Raw genomic sequence first — 20070 nt, 5'->3', positions numbered from 1 at the left:
TCTTCCATGCCATGATGAGATAATATTTTGATAAATATGTATATTCCTTAGGTGGATAACTTTTTTTTTTTTTGGATTACAATAGGAGGCTCATGGCCTAATACAAGGAAATGGAAATGAAATCTAAATAAAAGGGCACGGGTAGTCCCACTGATGAGAATCGAACCCGGAACCTCTAGGTTACCAGGTGATGGTATTAGCCACTGCACTACATCCCCTTTCTCTTAGGTGGATAACTTTGATAATGGTGAGTTTGTGAAGTCGATTAAGTAAATGGAAAATCTTCAAGGCAAAATAGTAAGAACGAACCAAACCATTCAGCTTCGACCAAATGAAACTCGATAATAAAAACATATGCGACAAGTCACAAGCCAACTCAACTTGACATTTTCATATCGACAACGATTAGCCAAGAAAATTATTTGTTTCTTACATAGGTGCTTAATCTTATTTTCCTTTATTAGGTCACCAGAAAATCTAACAAAAATAGAGAAAAATATTAAGCATGATCTTTGCCCAGAATTTTGTGATCCAAAAATAATCATAAGATTTTTCACCCAAAAACGAGAAACATACCAGCATTCACCTTCTAGGATCCATGCAGCCTCTCAATCAGCTTTGGTTTTGCATGTATCGATAATAATTCTGATCCGATGACATACACTCACAAGTGACGGTTCCCGGGAGGGAACGGATAATTTTCCTAGGAGCCAGGCATTCCTGGCATACATGACATGACGATCCTCGTCGGGGCTCACAACCACCGGGAGCACGGTGCGAGACCGCTCATGCATAGTATTAACGTCGCCCAATATAGTAACTCTCTTCTCCATGACCATCTCAACGATGGTTACTATGCCAGCCAGCTTTCCTCCTTCCTCCTCCATTTATATGCCTTCCATTCTCTTCTTCTTCCTCCTCTTCTCTGTCTCTCTTCTGCAGAGCAAGAAAGAGGAGAGAAGAGAGAACCGATCATCACAGCAATTACGGGGCCGGGTCGTTTCGCAGGAATCATCTTCTCCTCTTATCTTTACCTCTCTGCAAGCCCCCTCGAGACAAACCCTGTAATAACTAAGATATATAACTGTTTGTGATCCTTTTTTTTCTTTTTGTTTCCCGAATTATGTCCAGTCACATCTTCAGGGTGTCGTCCCCGCAACGGGAGATAGCCTCACACCCAGATGACCAGGTGGATGTCGCCTTCTCCAAACGCGGTTGCTGCTTCTGGATCCCATTCACATCCTCTGACCAGCCCTCCTCATCCTCCAGAGTATCACCATGGTGGAGGTGGATCACGGGCGCCACCACCAATTCAACAACGACCTATGACGACCCGTGGTGGACCCGGGGGTGGAAGAAGATGAGGGAGTGGTCTGAGAAGGTGGCTGGCCCGAAGTGGAAGACCTTCATCCGCCGGTTTGGGCGGAACCGGGCCAATAGCCGGTATGGCGGGCTTGGAGGAGGGGTCGGTGGCCAGTTCAGGTATGACCCACTGAGCTACGCTATGAACTTTGACGATGGGCAGAACAATCATCTTGATGATGGCGAGTCCCTCCGCCGCGACTTCACAACCCGTTATGCCTCAATTCCATCGTCTTGCAAAGGATCCATGGACCTAGGGAGGGATGGACCCATCTTTACGTGACTCCCACCTGCACAATGCTGGCGAACATGGGAAAGAGAAAGGAGTTCTTGGAGGCCGTTAGTTCCGCTAGTTTCACGCTGCAGTTCACAAGGGAAAACAATCGAGCAGCCAAATCCTGTGCAGCCTCATTGTCTCACCGCCGAAGCTTGAAAGGCCAACCATAAGAAAATAGATACTTCTGGATATTGCCGATGCAGGTACATCATGATTCCCACATACCAAAAATTCATTTGATCTAATCTCTCGAGACCATCACGATTGGTATTGTTGATCGATAAGGCTCTAACACCTGCAATATCAACAATGCTTATGGACATGGCTTTGTGTACATTGGTTTAAAGCCATCCCAGGTTTTTCTAATATATATATATATATATATATATATTTGGCTCAATTCCTGGTTTTTCTACTTTTGGGAAGGGAAGATTGGATATTGCATCGACGCATCCAATGAGTACAATGAGAGGAGAAGGAGAAGTGCAAGGTTGAGTTTGACCTTTTGGCTGACGGGGAGGCTCCTAGTTCGTCATGGACGTAAAATTGAAAAAACCTTTTCTTATGTAATCTTTGTCTTATGAAGGTTAAATGTCTTATGAGGTGGCCTATGAGGTTCTTATTGTAGGAATGTGGAACAGCGGGGGATGGAGCCCGAGGATGTGTATACGTATATCTTACTGGACATTACATACATTCATATACATAAATTTTGCAGTACCGAGGACCGGTTTATACCTCTTTTCAGTCTTTTTTTTTTGTACGTGCTCGCATGTCATGTGTTGGCAAATGACAATCCACGATCTCGGAGGTACTAATGCCAGAATCCAGACAACCACAATTCCTTAGTTTGGTTTCAATATATATATCGATAGTCATAAGTCCAGATACGCCTCTACTTCTCGATTTAAAGCCAAACTACACTACTTGTCACAGCAATTCTGGGAATACTATCCTGACTTATATGCAAATCCCCACAATACCTGGTCAGATCCCTTTCTGGCAAGACTGCAGGATGCTGAGGCCATTGACAACCACCAGCAGCCTCATTGAGGCTTGAAGGGGCCCTGCTAACTGTCCGTCGTTTCATTTGCAACTGCCTCCATCATCAACACATGCTTCTCCAGGTCGATGCATTCCTGCTGCAACTGAAATTTTCTTTGGTTATTCGATGATATAATCTGCATTGCATGCACCTAATAGAAATTCACGAAAAGCATCTGTTCGGCAAAGTATCGTCTTTTACCTGCTTGTTAAGGTCCTGCTCAGCTTTAAGCATTTTTTCCTCAATCTCCGTTTGAGAAACAACATAATTCAGCTTATCCTCTAAAGATATGCCGGGTATAGATTCCATTTCTTCCTCCATAATCTGGTCTCCCACTTCTGGAATGCCAGTAAAATGATATTTTATTACTATAACAGCATAAATTAAGCTCGGAGGTGTTGCAATATAGTACGGGAATAAGGTTTAAGTTCAGGAATTTGAGAGACTGCAATATTCCAGCAGCACAGCAAATCAAGATGTATTATGTTTATTATGATAAAGAATATGGGCCTCTTTCTGGATGCCAAGATGTTTGGAAAGATAAAGCTGATGACAAAAAAGTAAATGCTAGACTTTGCCTGAGTCTTCAATTGTAACCTCTTCAGTATCATCCTCAGTGAGATGACCTGACATTGTCAACATGAACTTCCTGCACTTGTAAATCATAACAGAGTTCTCGGTAAATCTAACAAAGTTCATGTGCAATAGGTAGCCACTTGACGGTCATTTGGAAATCAAAATGCACACAATGCAAAGGAAACACAGATCGTATCCTTGTTCTTGTTTGAGAAGTTTATATCATATATGACAACATAAATCAGTCCAACTTTACTGGGTATAATTTATAGGATGCTTGATCTCATCTTTATTGATAGGCATGAATAATTTCAAATATGGCCCCTCCTCCCCCTCTCATCCTTATTGACCAGTGATACATATTGAATGCATAAATAGTCATATAACTTCAAATTCAATAACAACATGCAGCAACCAAATGTTAGATATAGACTTACCTAATGCTATCATTCATCTCGAACATTTTGTTAATGAACTCATCTCTGCATTCATGATCAGGAAATAATCACTACGCAGAAATATCAACTAAAATCAAGTAAATTGCAGGCATAAATGAGAAATTTATACCTTGATGATGCTTCCTTCTTCTTCGCACATCCGAAGCACATTTTCCGGCAATTATAAAAGATAGTAAGTTAAACAACAAAGATGGCATTTATTAGTGAAATGTTCAAAGTATTGGAGAAAAGTGAAAACTGAAAAGCTTGGATGCACCTTGAGATCTTCGATATCAATATTTACGGCAGACATCTGATCTTGAGTGGTACAGACCCTAGCCTGAAAGCAGTTGAAACTCCATAGAGCTGGAACCATGTCCGTAAAGGAAAAACTAAATGGCGATCGAAAGAAAAACCTGCAATGATTGAACGGCGGATTTATTCATAGCCAATTCAACTTCATAGCCTTTCAGCTCTTGCTCAGCAGTCTCTCTGCAGCACTTCGCCTCTTCGAGCTTAGCATTAGCCATGTCTAACTCAGATCTCAGCTCTTGCTGCTGCTTCTTCAAAGCAGCTATCCTACGCTCTGCATGAAGTCTCAAAAAGCGATAAGCACTCATCGAACATCATCCGCTTCGACGACATAAATTGCAGTTGGATTAAGAATTTCATCAAGCACAACCAACGCCAGATTTTCGCTGCTAGACACCGGATTTTGACACATTCTGCTCGGTGATCGAGCTTCATTCTCATCATTTAGGAGCTCATTCACTCTTTTACCGGCTATAACAGCATTAGGAGAACATGAATTTCAACTCAGTAGGGCAGAAATGACGGGAAAAGAGGAACGGATCTCGGAATCCTGATCTGAAACTCGAGTAGAAAATCAAATTTCAGCTGCTTCCGAAGTCTACAAATCCTACTGTCCACCGGAAATTAACCCTGGACTGAATTTCCGTTCGTCAATGCGGAGTTCAACATCGAGAGAGTTAGAGAAGAGGAGCTACCTCCTTGAGATTTCTCTGCGGCGAAGTCTCGAATCAGTGAGAGGAGTTGCTTCTGATGATCCGTTCCCGCCATGCGTGCTCTTCCTTGAGCTCGCAGTAGCTTTGCTTCCTGAACTGATAGCACGGGCGCCAATATATATAGGCACTGATCGGGCCGCATCCTGCCCGGGTCTATTCGGTGATGGGCCAACCCGTGCCTCTCGGCCCAATTGGTCCAGGCAGACTGAAGCCCAAGCCCATGACATAATACCTATCTTATTGACCCTAAAAATGTAATTAAGTAAGTGAACAGGGGTAAATGAGCTAAATGGGGACATAGAATCACAGAAGAAACTTGCTGAGAGGGTATTTCAGGAAGAACATTGGGAAAACAACGATGGCTACATTACTAAAAGGGTGTGCATAAGGAAAGAGATCCAATGCACCGACGTGAATATGGAATATTAAGGGCTTTTGAATTCGTTCGACTTCCAGTGTATCTTTATTCTCCATTTTCTATCTCCTAGCGGTCCCTTAGACCTATTTATATTTGGATCAAATCTAGCGATGCTCTTATCGATAACTCAATATGAGCTTCAAAAAGTCTCAGTACATCAGGAAACAGTCGATCCAACCAGCAATTAATGTTCAGCAACATCCGCACCTCAAGCTGCCAAACATCTTCTTTGATAGCCCTTCGCGACTTTCCTCTGCATATTTGGAACTCCCAACCGTCTGCTGCTCCTGACGGCATTCTCAATCAATCCCCAGACCCTATCAACAGAGGGAGACTCTTGACAGTATAGTACAACATTTCTCTCCTTCCAAACAAAGTACAAATACGCATGCCATAGCAACTTCAGCAACACAATATGGATTGCTTTCCCTCTCAAAGCCACATCAGGCCATGTAAACTCGGTAGACCAAGTCCCCACTGCCCTGAATATTTCCGGTTTCTGCAGAATCCTTTTCCACAGTTGCTTGCTGAAGGGACAAGAGAAAAAGAGATGATCCCTGCTCTCCTCTACTCCACAGCATAAACTCCTAAGGTCCATTTATTGACTCTGTCCAAAGTGGCCAACCAACTAATAAAGTAGTGTCTAGGCACACTTGGGGTGAACCAGACAAGCTTGTACCAGGGAACTTTCCTCTCCTTCCTTCGGTTTATTCTGTCTAAGGGGTTGAGACGGAATTTTCGGAACGGAGATGATCTTTTTTTTTTTTTTTGTATTTTTTTCGATTATAAGGGAGGTTTATGGCCTAGTACAAGAATAGAAATAGCAAAGCTAAATAAAGCAGTACGGAAGTCCCACTGACGAAGATCGAACCCGAGACCTCATGGTTTCGCTCGGCAACTTGTGCCACTCACCAAATGCCCTTCCTATGATCTAAATTTTGGTAGTGCCATCTAATTTATCTCCTCTTGTAATGACATATCACAATTAAGGCATTAATAGCTTGTGGTACATTTAATCAGTTTCGTTATATTTACCCAGAAATAATGTACCAAGCTTTCATATATATGCTCCCCCTTCCTTGTTTATAAGACCAATGGTATATAATAAATAGCTTTCATTCATATATAGGGATCGATATCTTTTTATAGGGATCAATTTGTAATTGTACAGATCAAGACATGAAACAATATTATTCTGTTAGCGGACCAAATGTTTACAGACCAAATGTTTCAAATCTGACGAATTATACATTTCCTGTTTAAGGATGAAATGCATTTCCTGTCGACTTGTGACATATTAGGCGGAAGAAAACAATGGGCGCGCATAAAATGGGTAAGCACACATTACGTCAATAGAGAAACTTTGCCAATCTTAGTTAGTGGAAGTTGTCGCGTAGATTCTCGGCTTATTATCAAGAGAGGGAACAGCGGTGCACATCTCGTCTGGTGACCAAGAGGTTTCAGGTTCGATATTTAAGGGACTATCCATGCTTTTCTATTAGATATTTATGATTTCTATTTCAATATACTATGCTTATCCATTGTAACCTTAAAAAAAAAAAAAAACCAAAAAAAGGAAAGATTCTCAGCTTGTTTGGATTCATCCAGGGAGGTGTAGCTGAAGGGACCGTGCATTATAACCTTTGCTATGATCCCGTTAGCTGCATCAGTTAAATGTATCCCATCCCAGCTGATAAAAGTTGCCGGCCTCGGGTATACAGTTGAGCCAGGAGACCCACACCAAGACGAGACATTGACGTTGAATGGTCCGCCTCCGCCACAACATGCTGTTAAAGTCTCGCTACAGAATTCTGCATCATTATATTAATCGTCAAAAACTTAGCGTAGATGTTCAATTAACATATGTGCATATGTAACAACTACATGTATCTGCCTGTGGCCCTGCACGCACAGATTAATTGAGCCTTCTTGAAAACTTTTTTTTAATTTTTTCCCCTTTTCTTCGGTAGGGTGCTTGAAAACCTTTTGCATTTGATTTTTGCTTGAAGCAACGATGAAAGTAGAACTATGAAAAGAGAAAGAACTGGACGACTCACCGAAATCTTGTGGCCGCTTATAGAGTAGCATCCCCGCATTGAAGTAGTCAGCATATATAATCTTAGCAAGTGGAAAATCTTTGCTCAATGTCTGCAAAGACAATTGAAGTTGCTTGTTGTGATATCTGGCAATCTCATTAGGCGCCTTCAAGCATCTGGTTTCTTCGAAGTCGTTGTCCGAATTGGCAAAGGTTAATAGCGACGTCATGGAAGCCGGACAACAACCCATAGGGAGAAGTCCTGCCACCACCACTTCCACTGCGCCTTCTTGTATCAACGTCTGTGACCCATCACCACATATGAAACACGATCATTATATTTGTTATCGAAGCTAGTCAAGAAATTAATAAGGTAAAATATTATCTCATGATGAATGAGTAACGTACGCGAGTTGCATCAGTGATGCGTTTCACCACTGGTGATACGATCGTTTTTGCAAGTTGAATGTCCCCATTCATTAATAAGGGAAAACTGTAATCGACTTCACCAATTTCACCCACCAAGAAGAGCGACTTCTTGAAATAGCCATCACATTCTGTCATGCATGCAAAGGAACCAAATAAAATGATGACCGGATAGATATTAATTAAGAGAAAGTGATTGAGGTTTGACATTGATATATATATATATATATATATATATATGAATATGTTGTGATTTCGCGTCTTACCTTGTTTGGTTTTACATACTGAGTACTTCCATTTCTTGAATATATCAAGTTGAGTAGTCAAACATCTTTTGTTGTTCGAACCAAATGATTCGTTCATGCTACGAAGAACTTCGGGGTCGAGTGCTGTGGCTCCCGTTAATGCAAAGTTCACTTTTTGTTCTCGGATTTGGCCCTTTGGCTACTTTCAAATATGGTGGAAGATTCGGCAAATTAAGAGTCTCAGCTGTATTTGCAATTTAGATAATTCAGAAAGATGCACGCACATCAATCATACTTCATGTTCATGAAGAATTTAACTAAATTACATTATTGGGAATTAAAATATCATATATTATATCATGAGTTGTTCATGAGCAAATTTTAAATTTATAAGACTATACTTGAATTGGCTTGTAAACAATTAAGGGTAGCTAGGGAGAAAAATAGCAATAAAGTCGACTATCAGACGCCCATCTGAGTGACGACCAGTTGGTTTTTTGAAGATGGTCATTCCATATGGAAGTTTTCCAATATCAACATGCCTTGGGTGACCACTATTGATATAGAGGAGGTTACCGGTGTCGCTTTCACCATCTCCAAAGTTATAGATCGCGTCGTAGCTGTTGGAGAGACCTTTGGAAACTCCTTTGGACGCTAGGCAACAAAGCACAAGTAAAATTATCCTCATCGACGAACTCATGACGAGGAATTGATAAAATAAAAGGATCATCAGTTACATGCACAAGTTCTATTTATGAGAACTTCTTGGTTTTATATGTTTTATATTGTCGGGGATTTTATAGCATTTTTTGGTGTGTACCCTAGTATCCAGAAGCCCAATGGGGTCTGACTAATTCGGTCGATAGATTTTATAGCTTTAGAACAAGGATAAAAGAACGTTGGTTTTTCTGTTTTTTTCTCAACAATATTGGAATTAATAATAAACAATTTTGTTATATGATTGGAGGATGGGATCTGGTTAATTAGGAGCTATGAACGGAGGACTTACCACAATCAATCTTAAAACTGTGTAAACAGTTTCTCGCGAAACCAACGAAATGCAAAACCATTTCGTTGGCCTAACTTAGAATTTCACCAAAATTGTTTTCATTACTAGAATCTATATATACCAAAATTAGAATAGTTATTTTCATTACTAGAAACTACCAAAATTAGAAAATGAACAATAGAATTGAACAGCTAAGATAAAAGTAGTCACTTCCATCAAATTAATGGGGTTGACTGGAAAAACTATATTGGCTCTACTTTTCTTAAAGAGTTTTAAAATCAATAGAAAAATAAAACTGTAAAATTTTTACTTTTGGATATATATATATATATATATTATCTATTAATTATTATTAATAGATAAATTAATTAATTGATATTAATTAATGAATATATATAAAAGTGTGAAGCTCAAAGTTTCTCGATTTTTCATAATCCCCGTTTTACCCTTCAATGTATGTAGACAATTATTATAATTTTTTATTCGTCTATTCGATGTATTAGGATATCTCAGAAACTCTATCAATTCTTTCAGTGTATTTAGACATCTTTTCTATTAATATTTCAAGGGTAGGGCTATTTCCACCCCGTCTATGACTAACACAATCCATTTGTTATTTATCTTACAAAAATGCCCCGTACCATATTAATTACTTTACCTATATATGGGTATAACCCTTAAATCACTCTTCTATCTTCATTTATTGGCCTATGCCACAATTTATTTCCATTTGAGTATCTTTCTTCTCTTTTTTCTAAATATTCAGTTCTCAAAAATTATTTTTAACAAAAGGTATGTTTTTCCTTTGTAAAATAAATGAGCGCAAATATAATGTTAGTCAAGAAACCAAAATTTTATTTGTTAGTAGTTCATTACTCATTTAAAAATCTTGATGTCAAAAACAAAAAGAAAAAGAAAACCCAAACTCCATATTCAAATAAAATTATTTTCACAGGAAGAATAAAAGCAATATCACCTAAATTAAAAGAAATAATATATTAAAACTTTTCAAAGTTTATATGAATTGTAAAATTTTTTTCATTGACGATTAAGTTTCTTCTTTAAATGCATACAAGCAATGGGCTTGTGTTTTTCAAACAATAGATTTACGCAGTTGTACACACATAATTGTAAGTTTTAATTTTTTATTTATTTAGATCAGAATATCTTAAGTTATAATATATCAATTTTAATAATATTCATGAACTTTATAATTCTAAGAATCAATGCACATTAAATTAAATATATTGTTGGCAAAATTAATATTTATATATACAACCCCTTTAGAAAACAAGTAATGTAATGGATGGTAAGATAGCATCGAATTAATCCCTTCCGCCTAATATCCATTTCAAAAATTATCTTCGTCGGAATAATTAGCCAAGGAGCTAGAACATTGCCCCATGAACAGCATACATGTTATAAATATTTTTTTTTTTATTTTTTACAATAATAATGAAATTAATTTGTATATATATATATATATTTGGCTGTGTTTTCAATTTTTTTTACTTCAAGATTTTTCACCAAGCAATAAATATACTATAGAAAAGATTTTTAGGACTTTATGGATTAAATCATTTTCTTCTCATCCATTGTACAAAGTTATGAAATTTCTTTTAATTAATACTATGTGTAAGTAAATATGTAGAGTATAGAGAATATTTTCAAATGAGAAAGTTTAATTCCATATTTCCAAATGACAAAGCCTAATACATTTACCAAGAAAAGAAGGAATGAGAAATTAGATATGGATTTAAGAGCTTTATCCATATTAGTTAGAGCAATTAATGTGCTATTGAGGGCATTATAGTACCATGGACAAAAAATGGAGTGGATTAGTTAAAATGGGGTTGGAAAGAGGCCTAGCCTTTCATATATCTATGTATATTTACTGCAGTTCTACCCTGAGATTTGGTGCTTTGAGATACCTTTTCTAGATTTTTTAAGCGAACAGGTTTGAACTATTCCTGGGTTTGTGGAAAAAAGAAAAATTTTCCTGAAGGATTGGTTGTTGCAAGTCTTTATTAAGATGACCCAATGACCATAACAAAATCGTGTTGATGGGAAAAGGAAAAAACCAGAAAAACCAACATTATTTGTTCTAAAGCTATAAAATCCACAGCAATATGTAACATATGAAACCACGAAGTTCTCACAAATAGAACTTGCGCATATAACTGATAATCCTTTTATTTTATCAATTTCTCGTCATGAGTTCGTCGATGACGATAATTCTACTCGTGCTTTGTTGCCTAGCTTCCAAAGGAGTTTCCAAAGGTCTCCCCAAGAGCTACGATGCGATCTATGAGTTTGGAGATGGTGAAAGCGACACTGGTAACCAGCTCTATGTCAATGATGGTCCCCCAAGGCGTAACGATATTAAAAAACTTCCCAATGGTATGACTATCTCCAAAAAAACCAACCGGTCGTCACTCAGATGGGCATCTTATAGTAGACTTTATTGGTATTTTTCTCTCTAGCTAACACTTAATTACTTACGAACAATTCAGCATATTCATATGTGATATTTTAATTCCCAATAACGTAATTTAGTAAAATTCTTCATGAACATGAAGTTTGTTGTCCGTGCATCTTTATGAATATCTAAATTGTGCAAATACAGTCGGGAATCATTGGACTTCCGAATATCAGAGTACACACCAAAAAAAAATGTGCAAATACAAGAACGGGAGTGAACTTTGCATGCATAAACGGGAGAGAAACAGCACTCAACCCCGAAGTTCTTCGTAGCATGAACAAGTCATTTGGTTCGAACAACAAAAGATGTTTGACTACTCAACTTGACATATTTAAGAAATGGAAGTACTCCGTTTGTAAAACCAAACAAGGTACGACACGAAATCATAGCATATTCATATATATAATCGAATATATATATATCAATGTCAAACCTCAATCACTTTATATCCAACCAGTCATCATTTTATTTGGTTCCTTTGCATGCATGACAGAGTGTGATGGCTATTTCAAGAAGTCGCTCTTCTTTGATGGTGAAATTGGTTTAGTCGATTACAGTTTTCCCTTATGGATGAATGGGGACATTTAACTTGCAAAAACTATGGTATCACCACTCGTGAAACGCATCACTGATGCAACTAACGTACGTTAATCGTTCATCGTAAGATTATATTTTACCTTATTATTGTTTTGATTTCTTGACTAGCTTCGATAACAAATATAATGATCATGTTTCATACATGGTGATGGTCACAGATGTTGTTACAAGAAGGCGCAGTGGAAGTGGTGGTGGCAGGACTTCTCCCTATGGGTTGTTCTCCGGCTTACATGACGTTACTATTAACCTTTGCCAAATCGGACAATGAAGAAACCAGATGCTTGTTGGCGCCTAACGAGATTGCCTGATATCACAACAAGCAACTCCAATTGTCTTTGCAGACATTGAGGAAAGAGTTTCCACATGCTAAGATTATACATGCTGACTACTTCAATGCCGCGATGCTCATCTACAAGTGGCCACAAGATTTTGGTGAGTCGTCGAGTTCTTCCTCAGCTCTTTTCATAATCCTACTACTACTATTTCTATTGTCACGTTTCATCGTTGCTTCAAGCAAAAACCAAATGCAAAAGTTTTCAGGAAGGCTAAATTAATCTGTTCGTGCTTGGCTGCAGGCAGAAACAATGTAGTATTTTATATGTGGATTTATATTTTTTGGACATCTAGGCTAATTAAGTTTTTGACAATGAATATAACATGATGCAGAATTCTGTAGCGAGACTTTAACTGCATGTTGTGGCGGAGGCGGACCATTCAACGTCAATGTCTCGACTTGGTGTGGGTGTCCTGGCTCAACTTTATTCCCGAGTGCGGCGACTTTTATCAGTTTGGATGGGGTGAACTTAACCGATACTGATGTGGCTAACGGGATCATAGCAAAGGCTATAATGCATGGTCCCTTCTGCTACACCTCGCTGGAAGAAGAAGCACAGGACTCTGGCAAACAAAACGGGGATTAAACAGCTTATGGGGCTTACCTGAAAATTTTGAATATGCAACCATGTATTCGAGCAACCTTTCATTGCAGAGTAGAACACATGAAAGTAACTGGTAATCTATCCCAAGCAGCAGAACATATACTGCTCCATTATTCATTGAACTAATGAAGACATGCAAAGTTTTATGTGGCCAGCCTATACTTCATCCAATTCTATCCCCAAAAATCGAAGATTTATCCTTGAAAAGATCATCTTCATTATTTATCTCATGGTTCGAAAGCCAGGGACCGGTCCTCATTGTCCTTTATTGCATTGATCATGGTAGCAATCTGGTTTGCATTGGGCCTGCTTGCTGGCTCAGGGTTGACACACTTGACTGCCACCTGCAACAGGTCCACCATCCTCTCCTCGCTCGCTTCCTCGGAGATGAGTGACTTGTCAAACACCTCAACGGTCCACTCTTCCCGGAGGACTGAGTGAACCCACTTGGCCAGGTTGAAACCATTGTTCTGGACCAGCTTACCAGTCAGGAGCTCAAGGAGGATCACACCAAGCCCATAGATGTCCGCCTCGAAAGTGGCTGTGATGGCTTGCGAGGAACTATCGTCAGATGACGTGTCACCATCCTGTGACATGAGGCCGTACTCACTGATAATGGGTTCCATGTTCTTGTTGAACAGGATGTTTGATGATTTCAGGTTCCCGTGAGCAATGTTGCTTTCCCGGTGGTGCTGGTGCATTGCAGCTAGTGCATTGGCGATGCCAACAGCAACATTGAGCCTCATTGTCCATTCGAAAGTTTGGCCCATTTGGATACCTGAAAATGGATTATAAGCATTTCACAATCTTATGGAAGAAACAGAATTTTCCGAAATCGAACAGAGATTTTATACTACCATGAAGAAGCCGGAATAGGCTTCCGGTCTGCTGGTACTCATACACGAGGAGCTTCTCCTGCTTCGATGAGTAGAAAGCAATGACAGGCAGCACATTCGGATGCTTCGCCTCGTCGATCCTCTGCATCCTCTTCTTGAACTCATCACTGGATATCGCCCATCCTTTTATCCTCTTCACCGCGAAGGTTGTCCCATTCTCGCAAATCACCTTGTAGAGGCCCCCGTGCTTTCCTCTCCCGAGCAGCTCCGCTGGTGCTCTCAATAGGTCCTCGAACCTCAGGCCATTGGCGGTCGGGCTTGTGAGCACCACCAGAGAGGTCGAGACCGGTCCGCTCACGATAGAATTTCCTGTTTTGCTGATCTCGCCCGATTCCTGATTTAACTTATCCCCATTGTCATCGAGGGCAACTACCTTGTCATTTGCTGTAACGGCCTCGTCCCTCTTCCCAGCATTCTTCTTCCGCTGATAGATCTTATACACAATGACACTGAGAAGGACCAATCCTAGTAAGGCATATCCTAAGTACATGAGGATATCCTTCGTGGACTGCCCCTTCGACTTCGGGCATTTACTTGTTAGGGGAGCTCCGCACAAGAAAGGGTTCCCCATGAAGCTGTCCACACTAAAATCTCTCGCGCTTCTTGGGATGGGGCCGCTGAGGTTATTATACGAGACATTGAAGTAGTTGAGGTTCGAAAAGACGAACTCGGGGATCTTCCCAGTGAGAGAGTTGTTCTGGGCATCGAATAGCTTTAAGCCCGAGATTCTTCCCATGTTTGGTAAGTGCCCAGAAAAGTTATTGAAGGAAATATCAAGCTTCTTGAGGTTGTTTAATGCTGAGAGAGAATCGGGTAACTTTCCCGAGAGGTGGTTCCGGCTCACCTGGAACTGGGTGAGCTGACGGCAGCTCGAGATAGCAGGTGGGACCTCTCCGCTGATCGAGTTCCCATCAAGCACAAGCTTGGACAGGGAGTCTGCGACCGCTGGAACTTTGCAGAGGGGGTCGAGCTTGAGCGGTCCCGAGAGGTTGAGCTGGTCAAGGTAGAGACTCGTGACCGAGGATTCTTTCTTGTTGCACCCTACTCGGCTCCACTTGTCCTTGCAGGGGTCAGAGTCGATGGTCCAGTTAAATCGAGGATCCAAAACAGAGTTAGTAGTGCTGCAGGTCGAGAGGCTGCAGAGAAAGCTGATGAGTGATCTCTTCGCTTCATCTTCAACCGAACCTACTGTCAAGAAGTGGAAAGAACAGAAGAGGGACAGGATCAACACCAGCATACAAACTCGTTCCATGTTTTCCTTCTGCTCAGTTGTTCGGATGACAAGGGATGGATTTGCAGAAGTTTAAGGCTGGGTCGAAGTAAATATGATGAGTCCGGGATGCTGTGGAAGGAGGAGAAGATCCCAATGCTGATGAGGCTGATTGACAGAGTTGTTATCAGCTGTCTGATTCCACAATGTGGGCTTTGTATTCTTCTTGTAAACCAAATTCGAGTTCCAATTGGCATGCGAATATTTTATTGAAAACGAATGGCTGGCCTGCCTCAATTAAGCTTGGGACGGAACGAAACTTCAGTTTCAACAGAAGAATCATCCGGATCCTCCCCTTCTTAACCCGATTCTGCGGTTCACTTTGGTTAAGAAAAACTTCTTTTAGAGAATCATCCATTACCATGTATGCGGTTAAGCTGCAACATCAGAGAATCCTTTTCCAAGTAACATCGTTTTCTTTTGTTAATTTCATTCTCTACCATCTTATGTTACGAGCTGTTCTCTAAGTGAATAATTTATACTAGCTTTCTAAGGAAGTAGGAAAACCGTCGAAGAGCATCGTAATACTATTCAATATAGTTCGTTTCACTATGTGAGATGGGAGAGAAGTTCTAAACTCATGTAGGCTTTATAGAACATATCGTGCTGCTTTTGCTCTTAAAGACATGAATCTTCGTCAGACAGTATCTACTCATCACGAATGAATGGTCTGAATCATATAGACCAGTGAAATTCTATGAGAAACAAAGTGGAGAAACAATAATTTCTCGTTTAGCTTCAGACAGAGAAGATTAAGAAAGAACATACTCCGGTCGAATTTCCTCGGACAATGACAGGGGCAAACTTCTTAACGCAACTGAGGAAATTTCGATGTAAAAGGAGAAGAAGTGAATGCCTGTCTTTATTAGGAAATAAAGCTCTAGCGATGCTTATCAGAAAATTACACAAAAACATCACCAATTTGACAACGAAAAGAACAAAGGAAGAGCGAAATTGGTAATACGAGTTATTTTTCACCATTAACTAATGCTGTATTACATCTATATATGGATCGTAAAGTGTCGTGTAAGGCAAGAGATGCAGGAGAAAAACCTTCTCAACACATTCAATGGATCTGCAGCTCAAAGATACTGAGTTTGTGAAAACTAAAACTGAGCAGTGACACACATATCTCTGATGATGTCCAGAGAACTCGATTCCGGAATCCATGACCTTGAATCGAGCTTGTATAGTCATATACTGAAAAAATCGGAGAATTCTGAATCCTAATAATTCATAGAATATAGATTCAAAGTCCACTATGAGTAACAGTTCATCATAGTCCAAACTCCTCTTTAGATTGGACAAAGAATAAGGCATGTCCACTCAAGAGCTCCGATGAGTGACTTGGTCGGGTTATCTCAGTGGCTGGACTTCTGCAAACCATGAGAGCCTCAACCATCAGAAGTCGAATCAATACTGAACACTGATGCAGTTTATGAGCTCAACTATTTCAACCAAACATGGTTGATCATGCTCATGTTGATCATAACTGCAAAGTATTGGGCATGAACCCATAGTCGAGCTCCGACTTTTAAGGAGTGTAAGGCCTAGAAATTATATTTGTCGTGCTTTCATCCCGAGTCATAGCATGCAAATGGAATAGATTAATATTCAAATTTGAGGAGTATATAAGCTCAAAATTACTCGACCAAATAGCGTAAGTTATTGTTCTACCTCGCTTTCGTCCAAATACGGAGTCGGTATGTTGGGTGAATCGAGCTTCTTCAAACCTTACCTTAGGACACAAAAATGAAACAAAGTTAAAACAACAGCAGTAGTCCAATCTGAAACATAAGGTCAAACCCTCTCTGCTGTCTGTATACGAACGGTATGAACCAACCGTGGATTTCAACATAAATCCGGCGGTTCGGATACAATGCCGCAAACTGTATCGCCTGTTATCGAAGTTTGGTGCATGTTTTTGTGTAGTGTAAGGACAACTTGGTGGGCCACCAAACCGTGCATCTGATGAGAAGGCCTTGTGGAGCCTGTCACTTGATCAATATAATCTATAGTGTCACAAATCTCAATCTTCATCAGGGGGCCTAATTTGGGCAATACGTTAAACTTCAGGGTGCAAAGTAGACTCGACCCAAAACTTGGGGTACAAAATCAAATTCACGGAACAATTTGTCAATCTCAGCCTTCACGCTCACCCAATCATTTCTTTAAGCCTTCTCCGTTTCCTTTTCGGAAGGAAATATATTTCCTCCCCATTTTCGTCTCCCCGGAACGCTCAGATCCGACGCAACCGCCACTGCCACCTCCGCCGCCGGCAGTCCATCCACCGGCGGCCAGTTGAACCGGTCGGCGAGCCTTCTCCCGTGTTGATTCTTCTCCTTCCTTCTTAAGTCTGAGAAGAGTTGGGAGCTCCGCTTGGAGGAAGGAACAGGGTCTCCTTGTTAGCAGGTCACTCCATTGCAACCGTCTGATCACAAATCTCCGTGAATCTTGTGGAAGAACTTGCAGGTTTATCGTTTCTTGGCAATTGAGTTAGCAATTTAGTTGTTCCAGTCAGTTTGTTGAGCTGCTTGAGCTCTTTGGCGATCCGTTGGTTCGGTTGCTGGAGAAATCAAATCGAAATTGGGTGAAATTGGGGTGTTATCCGGATCCTAATTTTCGCTTCTAGGGTTTATAATGTTGATATCGTTTTAAGGGATGATCGTGAATGCTCGAATGATTAACTATGACTCCTTGTGAAGTAGGATCTGTTCTGAGAGATTGGGTTTCTCGTAACTTTATGATTTGGTGGACGGCGGCACGATCATTGCAATATTTGGTTAGTCTTTAGTGCTGAGCAGTTGTTGCTGAAAAATTGGCTGCTGCCACATACGAATAATGTCATGTCAACCGAATTAATGATTCTTCTTGGACCTTCTTGGTTCAAGAAATTAGCTTCTTTCACTGGTATCTGTAGTTCAGTCAGATAATATTGTTGTCATGTTTTAAGGATATAATTATAGTTTTCCTTTTTGGTTGTTGGGATGAAATATGGTTGATATCTAGTTTCACAGCGTGACGTTTCTGGAAATCATTGAAAGAGTGGCGGATGAATGGAGGAGTGTCGAGATTATTACATGGTGGTAGTGGAGGGATGATAATAATCTCGTACTGTTGAGAGTGCTTGCATGCTGAGATGTGGGAATTGGAATTACACTTCTTGAGACTGGTTGGGTTATACAGCATCGATGTCTTTCTTTCTTTATTTATTTGAAATTGAGGTAGTCAGTTACTATTCAGCAACTCTTGACGACTCTTCATATTTATTACTTTCCGTGGGTGCTTCTATACGTGTAATGTAAATCTTGAAGCATGTGTTTATGTTCTGTAAAATAGTTGTATGAGTTGTGCTTACTTTTGCAAGGCAGCATTTGTTTTTCCATTGATACTTTCAACAAGAGAAACGAACATTGCCCACCATTATATGTTCTGGTTTCACTATTTTTGTTACCAAAGAAATATGTAATTGTGATATCTACTCCGAGTGTAAGGTATATAAATTGGCTATGCCATGGCATGGGTCGGGGAGGGATTTTCTTGGCTTGTCTATTTCTCAAATGAGTTCAGATTAAGCTGAGCTATACGGTTTCGGCTTTTGATTGTTAGTGGCAGTCTTCAATGGTGATTTTGTTGTAGAGTTCTTTGTATGGTTTTTATCATTGTGAATAATAATTTTGATTATTTTTCGCTTGAGATATCTTCATGTTTACTGAATCATAGATTGCTAATTACTTGAGCAATCTCAAACTTTTTTCAGATATCAAACTTGATGGGGGTCCAGGGACTCTGGTATTAGCTGCAAGGCAACTTCTCTCTCTTGGCCACTCTCAGAAGTCAGGTTTCTATTACTGCTTGCGCTCTCTTTCTTGGAGGCAATGTCACAAAAAGGTTATGCAATTGAGCTCTACTTCGACCCTGCCCTCGAGAACCAGGTCCTTAAGGCTTGGAATGTCCTGGCACGCCGTCAGATCAGCACCCAGCTCATTGAGATCGAGTCTCGGCCCCACATCACCCTCTTCTCAGCCCCCTTTGTTGACCCCACCAAGCTTGAGAACATAATAAAAATTTTCTCTTCCAAGCAAGCACCGCTGCCCTTGTCTTTTTCCATGATAGGGAGCTTCTCAAATGACAATGACGTTCTCTTCCTCACTCCCACACCTACAGTGTCTCTCCTCCAGTTCCACTCCCAGCTCTGTGACGCGATGAAGAAGGAAGGCATTGAGATCGGAGAGGAATCCCGCCCTGAGTCATGGGTTCCGTACTGCGCTGTTGCCCAGGAGGTCCCCAGGACACGAATGGCCGAGGGATTCTGTGTCTTGAGGGACCTGAAGTTGCCTGTTAGCGGGTATGCTGTGGATATTGGGCTCGTGGAGTTCTCTCCCGTGAGAGAGTTGTTCTCCTTCGTGCTTGGTAACACTGTAGAAGGATGATAATTTTTTTGGTGCTGGAGCCTCTTGCTGTGCTTAACATTAGGGTCATAATCTTTGTGTTACGAACACGGTGCAGTTTTGGTTTAAATGTGGATTAACATCAAGTGACGGTCTTGCAATTATAAAAGCATCTTCATTTGCCGCTATGAAGTTTATTTTAGCGCTTCCTTTCTGTTACAGCACTTTTGCGAATTATCTTGCTCCCTGTTGAATGATGTTCTGACCAGTAAAAGTGAGTTAAGCTGCTGAGGTTCGATCCAATGTCGGTTTTAGTCGACCGGGGCCAGCGTAAGCTCAAATAATTTGGATCTGAAGTTTTGTTGATCTGATTGTTGATCTAGCTCTCAGTGGCTTTGTGTTGTGATTGAGGATGAACTTGGGTTCTTCTAGATTTGAGAGGATCAATTAAGCTCAAGACAGTTGAGTATGCTTGTGACCTGAGTTGGAGGAGGAAAAATTGATACTCGATCGAACTTAAATTTGTGACATGACCTTCTTGGTTATGACTAGCACAACTCATCCAAAGCTATCAAGCATGCTCCTGATCCTTTGTTCTTGCTTCAGGAGGTTGGATCTTATCTTAAGGATCCAATGCATCG

At 40.4% G+C, this 20070-nt stretch overlaps 5 protein-coding genes and 1 pseudogene across 9 annotated transcripts; 3 read left to right on the top strand and 3 right to left on the bottom strand.

The window, feature by feature from the left end:
• The first annotated feature begins 682 nt into the window (after positions 1-682).
• LOC116215387 lies at positions 683-2379 on the top strand. The gene has a single exon (XM_031551082.1). It carries the CDS (start codon positions 1124-1126, stop codon positions 1643-1645), a length of 522 nt encoding a protein of 173 aa, XP_031406942.1. The 5' UTR covers positions 683-1123; the 3' UTR covers positions 1646-2379.
• Positions 1799-4822, bottom strand: LOC116215386. Of its 3 annotated transcripts, XR_004158458.1 has the most exons (9): positions 4705-4822; positions 4114-4283; positions 3975-4037; positions 3828-3847; positions 3698-3742; positions 3263-3333; positions 2886-3022; positions 2623-2787; positions 1799-1934 (listed from the first exon to the last, which is right to left on the bottom strand). XR_004158458.1 is itself a non-coding variant. In XM_031551079.1 (8 exons), exons 1-8 carry the CDS (start codon positions 4775-4777, stop codon positions 2710-2712), a joined length of 657 nt encoding a protein of 218 aa, XP_031406939.1. In that variant the 5' UTR covers positions 4778-4822; the 3' UTR covers positions 2390-2709. The 3 variants fall into 3 exon arrangements, 2 of the variants coding, with proteins under 2 accessions (XP_031406939.1, XP_031406940.1); XM_031551079.1 differs by lacking the exon at positions 1799-1934 and having other exon boundaries at positions 2390-2787; XM_031551080.1 differs by lacking the exon at positions 1799-1934 and having other exon boundaries at positions 2390-2787; positions 3828-3844.
• Positions 4823-5348: 526 nt separating this feature from the next.
• Positions 5349-7739, bottom strand: LOC116214536 (GDSL esterase/lipase At5g45910-like). Its single transcript, XM_031549930.1, has 4 exons — positions 7584-7739; positions 7198-7477; positions 6782-6951; positions 5349-5639 (listed from the first exon to the last, which is right to left on the bottom strand). Exons 1-4 carry the CDS (start codon positions 7737-7739, stop codon positions 5349-5351), a joined length of 897 nt encoding a protein of 298 aa, XP_031405790.1.
• Positions 7740-11610: 3871 nt separating this feature from the next.
• Positions 11611-12854, top strand: LOC116214535 (annotated as a pseudogene).
• A 62-nt stretch (positions 12855-12916) lies between these two features.
• On the bottom strand, positions 12917-15257 carry LOC116213388 (probably inactive leucine-rich repeat receptor-like protein kinase IMK2). The gene is made up of 2 exons (XM_031548285.1): positions 13730-15257; positions 12917-13650 (listed from the first exon to the last, which is right to left on the bottom strand). Exons 1-2 carry the CDS (start codon positions 15018-15020, stop codon positions 13100-13102), a joined length of 1842 nt encoding a protein of 613 aa, XP_031404145.1. The 5' UTR covers positions 15021-15257; the 3' UTR covers positions 12917-13099.
• Positions 15258-17211: 1954 nt separating this feature from the next.
• On the top strand, positions 17212-19636 carry LOC116214881. 3 transcript variants are annotated; one of them, XM_031550365.1, is made up of 2 exons: positions 17212-17510; positions 18799-19631. In XM_031550365.1, the coding sequence occupies exon 2, from the start codon at positions 18917-18919 to the stop codon at positions 19469-19471; it is 555 nt and encodes a 184-aa protein (XP_031406225.1). In that variant the 5' UTR covers positions 17212-17510; positions 18799-18916; the 3' UTR covers positions 19472-19631. The 3 variants fall into 3 exon arrangements, with proteins under 3 accessions (XP_031406225.1, XP_031406226.1, XP_031406227.1); XM_031550366.1 differs by having other exon boundaries at positions 17213-17450; positions 18799-19636; XM_031550367.1 differs by lacking the exon at positions 17212-17510 and adding an exon at positions 17526-18262 and having other exon boundaries at positions 18799-19636.
• Positions 19637-20070: the final 434 nt, after the last annotated feature.

This window comes from Punica granatum, chromosome 7, assembly GCF_007655135.1.
Source record: "Punica granatum isolate Tunisia-2019 chromosome 7, ASM765513v2, whole genome shotgun sequence".
Taxonomy (NCBI): domain Eukaryota; kingdom Viridiplantae; phylum Streptophyta; class Magnoliopsida; order Myrtales; family Lythraceae; genus Punica; species Punica granatum.
Note: the sequence above shows the minus strand (reverse complement) of the source record. Positions and strands in the feature narration are given on the sequence as shown.